This window comes from Octodon degus, unplaced genomic scaffold, assembly GCF_000260255.1.
Source record: "Octodon degus isolate 3935 unplaced genomic scaffold, OctDeg1.0 scaffold00021, whole genome shotgun sequence".
In the NCBI taxonomy this organism is placed as follows: domain Eukaryota; kingdom Metazoa; phylum Chordata; class Mammalia; order Rodentia; family Octodontidae; genus Octodon; species Octodon degus.
The window spans coordinates 19,732,756-19,738,105 of NW_004524597.1; the positions used below are offsets into that span (position 1 = coordinate 19,732,756).

Consider the following 5,350-nt stretch of genomic DNA (forward strand, 5'->3'; position numbering starts at 1 on the left):
CAGTTTTCAGTTGGGCTTCAGGTGCTTAGATTTGCAGGTCAGCGCTGTGTCATGTCCTCCAACGTGAGCCGTCTGTACCTTGCCGGTGTGCACTGCTGCCACAGCAGCACCTACAGTGTACCTAGCCCTGGCCCGGGGGTGACAAGGAGTTATTTGGTGTTTTTTTCCATACAGAAACACAAAAGCCAGATGGGGAAAAGCAACATGGGCAAGCACAGGGTTCACCTTAAAATACTGTTTACCATTGTTACAGCAAGACTTTGTGTGACTGTGACAGAAAACAGTAAAGAGGGTTTTTCACTGAACTTTATTTGTAAACATTCCTCCAAGAATCTTCATCTCTGATGCCAACTTTTCTCTTCTTTTTGCTTATTTTTGAATATTTTAATTATATGTATTTTAGGGAAGGGTCCAAAGGAACTCACAGTGATCCTCCTGTTTACAGCCTCCCAAGAGCTGGATTACAGGTGTGTGCCACCACGCCCAGTCACAGCTGCCATCTCAGCACGCTGCCAGCGGCGGGGCTGGCACCAAAGGCCTCGGGATCGAACCCCCAGCCCCTGCTTTAATCTGCTGAGCTATTTGGCCCACCCTTTATTTTCAGATTTTAATAACTCAAATATTTTATTTTCTCTTGACATTTGATGACTACCTCTATATATACTATAATGAACTAATGTTAAGATTTCTTTAACAAAAATTCAAGTTACTATGTGTCTGGCAGTTGTTTCCTTTGTGTCAAGCAGCTACGACCTTGCTTAATTCTGTAACAACTTTAGTAGGCACTCTTCTTGGTCGGGGCAATTGAGGCATGGAAAGGGTAAGCAAGTTTGGGCTAACAGCTGGAAGGTGGCCAAGGTGAAATGCTAGTCTGTGTCCGACTTGAGGCCCTCAGAGCCGAACCCCCATGCTGCATCGCAGTGCCAGGAGTCGGGTCCCAGTTGCGGAAGGAAGATTATTCCTCCTGTAGCACAGTATTCAGCACTAAAGAGGAAAGGACAGAAGGTTTCAGACAGGTGGAGAGGCCGTGGGGTAGAGGAAATCCGCGGCAAGCACCTTTCAGTTAAGCAAATGGCAGGGGTGGAAGACCCTGGGTCTGGCAGTCCTGCTCAGCTGGAGAGAGGAGACTATATGCAAAAGCGAATGAGGACGGCACAGGTGGGAAGAGTGAGGCCTCCAGGGAGCTTGGGATGGTAGTAGTTTCACAACAGTGGGTGCACTAAAGATGATTAGGAGACTACTTTTTTTCTGTCGCAACACACATTTATTATGCTTCCCTCTCTGCAACCAGGAATCCAGGGAGTTAGCTGGGCTCCGGATACTCTGAAAGTGTAGACCAGAGCTGCTTTCATCAAAGGCTCTACTAGGTGAAAAGGACTCACTTTTGGTAGTTGAATTTGGTGACTTCGGATTTTGGTTTCACAGAGAGGGTTGCAGTGTCCTGCAGGTCAGCAGCCAGGTGGCCGCAGTGCTCCCTGGGCCTTGCAGTACAGGCAGCACACAGCACAGCATCTGCCACTCCACAGCTGGCCAGGAACCGAGGCGCTCAGCTGCCCAGGTCTGTAAGCTACCTCCTTACAGTGTGTCCTGTGCTGGCCTGTGGAAGTCACAGCCATCCCTGCTGCAGGCAGGGACTGAACAACCGGGGCATGGCTACTCAAGAGCCTCCGAGAGATAGGCCAGCTGGAGAGAGAGTAGGAACTAGAGGGGCCTGGTATAGGCCCGAGTGATGAGGCCTGCTGTGTTTGTCTCCAGCACTGGGATCCAACCTAGCCAGTGCCGCTGCAGTGCTGGGCCTGTGCTCTACCAAGCTACAGCAGCAGTCCATAGCATGCACTTATATAATACTTATAATCTCTTGCCTATGCACTGTGAAACTGTTTACATTCATTATCTCGTGTGACCTGGACACACAGGACCCAGCTCTGCACAGCACTTGAGAGACGTGCATCCCAGCTTCTTGCTGGTTATCGCCACCTCCCTTTCTGTCTTGCAAGTTTAGGTCAGATCCCAGTCTCGGTGCTCCTGTACTTCAGATTAAAGTAGGAAAGGCCCAAGATGCATAAAAATAAAAGATGCTGAGATGTTAAACCATTTCAACCTGCAGATAGTGATGGCAGTTGAAGGAGAACTGCCATGAGCGGCACTAAGAAAAGAAGGAAGTCCCTGTGCACACCGCTGCCAGGCACGGCGCGCGTGCACAGGGGACCCTGAATTCTTTAGAAGCCTGGCACAGTCCTTCTGTTCACTGCACAGATCAGGAAACGGGAGCATGTCTGTAACTCTAGCTTCCTAAGTACATAACATAGTGAATAAAGGCAGTGTGCCTTGTAGACAGTTAGGATATGGGACAAGGACACTGTAAGTACAGTGGTTACTTTGTTCACAGCTAAGAAAATTAGCACAGCCACTAAGTGGTAGAATCATGATGTGAACTCCCTGCCACTTAGAGCAGACCACGCACTGCACCGTAACCATGTCTGAGGCCACAGCAGCACGTCCATGTGGATGTGTGTGGTGCAAGTGTTCAGCACACACCCAAGTCCCGCAGGGGCACGTAAGAGAAAGGTCACGGCTACAACCAACTATCGAGGTGTTCTAAGGAGATGATAAAATCCGAACATGAGATGCGTTACTATGAGAGAGACTATAGGTCCAAATAATCGTTGAGACACCTGTTTGTAGATGCTGAATTGACAAAGAAGTGTTGTATTTTAAAAAGTAACAAAGATATGGGTGGGCATACAGATAAAATGGAGAGACAGAAACAAAAGCCAAGTAGAGAGAGAAGGAAGGATAACTGGAAATATCAGCCCTGGCAGAGTAGCAAATCATAGGCTTTTTTTGAGCAGATTGAGGCAAACAGCCTGAGTCAGGCAGGCAGCATGTGGGTAGTGAGGATCGAGAGCTCATGAGAACACTTGTCTTGTAATCCTGGGAGAGCTGGTCCTACTATGAGAGAGGGCTGAACATGTGAACAGTGAGCTCCTGTGATGGATACAGAAAGGAAGACTCTGGAGGAAGAAGCTCGGGATGGGGAGACAGCAATGGAACATGACATGGGGAATGAGGGCAAGAGACGGACCACTGGCGTAGATGAGCTTACCACCTTTCCTTCTCAAAAGCTGATAGAAAAGTGAAAACTGAGTACAGAAAACTGATATTCCAACTGAGATTCTTAATTCTTCTCTAAAAAGTAATCAAGTACATTTACTTAGGAAGCAGAGAAAAATCTCTCAGAACTTAAAACTTAGTGAGAAGTATTTTAATTGAGGCAACACTGACAAAAATTTATCAGACATCTAGTCTGAACTAAGCAGCTGAGTCAGCAGAGAAGACAATGAAGAATAAAGGAAGCACCATCAGGGATCCCAGTGAAACGAAATAGCACAAACTTTTAATGGAGCCCAAAGCAGCGCTTCCTTACTTTTGGACACCCTACAATGAAAGTGGCTTTGGGGGAACTGATGGTACTGCTCAGGGCTGAAAACTAAAATGACAAGAATGAGAGACCAGCAAGAATCCCGAGTCCAGTGAGGGCAACTGTAGCACTCTAGACTAAGCTGAGTAATTAGGTAAATGAATACAGCATTTTGAGGTAATAAAATGGCTGTGGTCAGAACAAAATTCCCAAAGTTTGACATCTTAAAGTAAAATATTCAATCCAAATCTAACATAAAATGCCCTTTGCCATATGTTAAAAACAATCAGGGATCTATAAGGCCAATTTATTAGGTGAGCCAGAAGTAAAAATAGGTGAATAAGGAAAATGAGAGAGGGTAGAAACAAAACCAAGTGGATTGTTAATGACTGTTCTGTTAATAACAGTTTAGCACAAGTTCAAAGTTTCGCAGAGACAAAAATATAATCTATGCTGATAATAACAGATAAGAGTGGGCCAACGAGCTAACTCAGCAGACAAAAGTGCCTACTTAGGCTAGCTTAGGCAAGTGCAGGGACTACAGTTTGGTCCCTGGCACCACATGCCATGCCAGCCACGCACCCAGAGCACACACCGGTAATCTCAGTGCTGGGGAGGCTGAAAGCAGGAGGATCACCATAGTCTGAGCTGCATAGTGAGACCCTACAACAGCCAAATACATAAAAAAAAAATTTAAAAATGAAGAGATAAGGGTGTTTTGAGGCTGGTAGCAGCTGTAGAGACAGGTCGTGTAAAAAGAATTAGATTTGACTTGACAATTTGTCTAACCTAAGGCCACTTTGCTTCTTCATAGAATGAAGCCACCAGGTCATCAGCAGTGGGGGAGGGGGGACAAGGCCCACAGGAGGCAAGGGTGGGGTGGGAACTGGAGTCAGTCGGAAGCGTTTCTGCCGCACTATTTGCCTCCCTTGTCGACCCTCTCATTGCTGCACAGAGAGCCTTCCACCCTTAAGAGAGCCTGTAAGGAATCACTCCCCTTCCAGTCAGGCGCTGTGGCTGTGGAATTGGGATCCCGCCCAGGCTGCAGAGGTGGCCTTCCCACCACAGCACACGGATGGATGAGCAGTGCTAAGATGGTCAACTGCAAGCTTCCAAAGACTCCAGGATAAGGTCTGATTTATACAAGATGGGCACTAGTGTACTGTGTGTGTAGCTCTGAAATATTCTCTGGGCATTTACATGTCTAATACATTTTTTTTTTAGATATGAAGGAGTTTCAAAATACATGCATATGCTCACTTAATTTCTGCAGCTATATCCTAAAACACTCATACATTATTTTTCAGATGTGAAAATGAAACCAAGTTCAAAACAGAAGAAGTATTTTGGGCTTACAATTTCTGCCCTACTCCATACTCCTGGACTGCGCTTCTAGGCCTTATTTTGTATCTTGTTTTCTTTGCACCTGGTAAGCAAAGGCTTCACTGCCTTTATTATTAAATTATTTTTTAGAAGAGATGGCCTGCTATTTTACTAACCTTTTTTTACACCCCACTCCCACCAGGGATGGGACCGATGCCCTGGACGGTGAATTCAGAAATATATCCCCTCTGGGCGAGAAGCACAGGAAATGCATGTTCATCGGGAATAAACTGGATTTTCAATGTTTTGGTGTCACTGACGTTCTTGCACACAGCAGAATATCTTACATACTATGGTAAGATCTTGTTTTTCCTACTGTGTTTTTAGATGTGCCATAACTGTTATCAAGAGGCAGTGTGGATATGTTTTCCTTGTTAGGACCGTCTCTCTAAGGCTCTCTTCCTTGGCCAAGGCCTCGGAAACGAACCTGGGAGGACAGAATTCACCCACCCCAAGCACTGCTTTCATCTCACTGCATGGAGCTGCTGCCCAGCCACTCTCCCACCTTCCACACCTCAGCCTCCTCCCCGGTAAATTCAGGCCCTC

General features: G+C 46.4%; 1 protein-coding gene across 1 annotated transcript in view; it reads left to right on the forward strand.

Annotated features, from left to right (window-relative positions):
* Slc2a13 (solute carrier family 2 member 13) overlaps positions 1–5,350 on the forward strand; it is a 198,251-nt gene that overhangs the window by 180,965 nt on the left and 11,936 nt on the right. The window contains exons 6-7 of the mRNA XM_004628062.3: positions 4,729–4,850; positions 4,947–5,099. Coding sequence (XP_004628119.2) covers positions 4,729–4,850; positions 4,947–5,099 — 275 coding nt within the window. The remainder of the gene's footprint in view (positions 1–4,728; positions 4,851–4,946; positions 5,100–5,350) is intronic.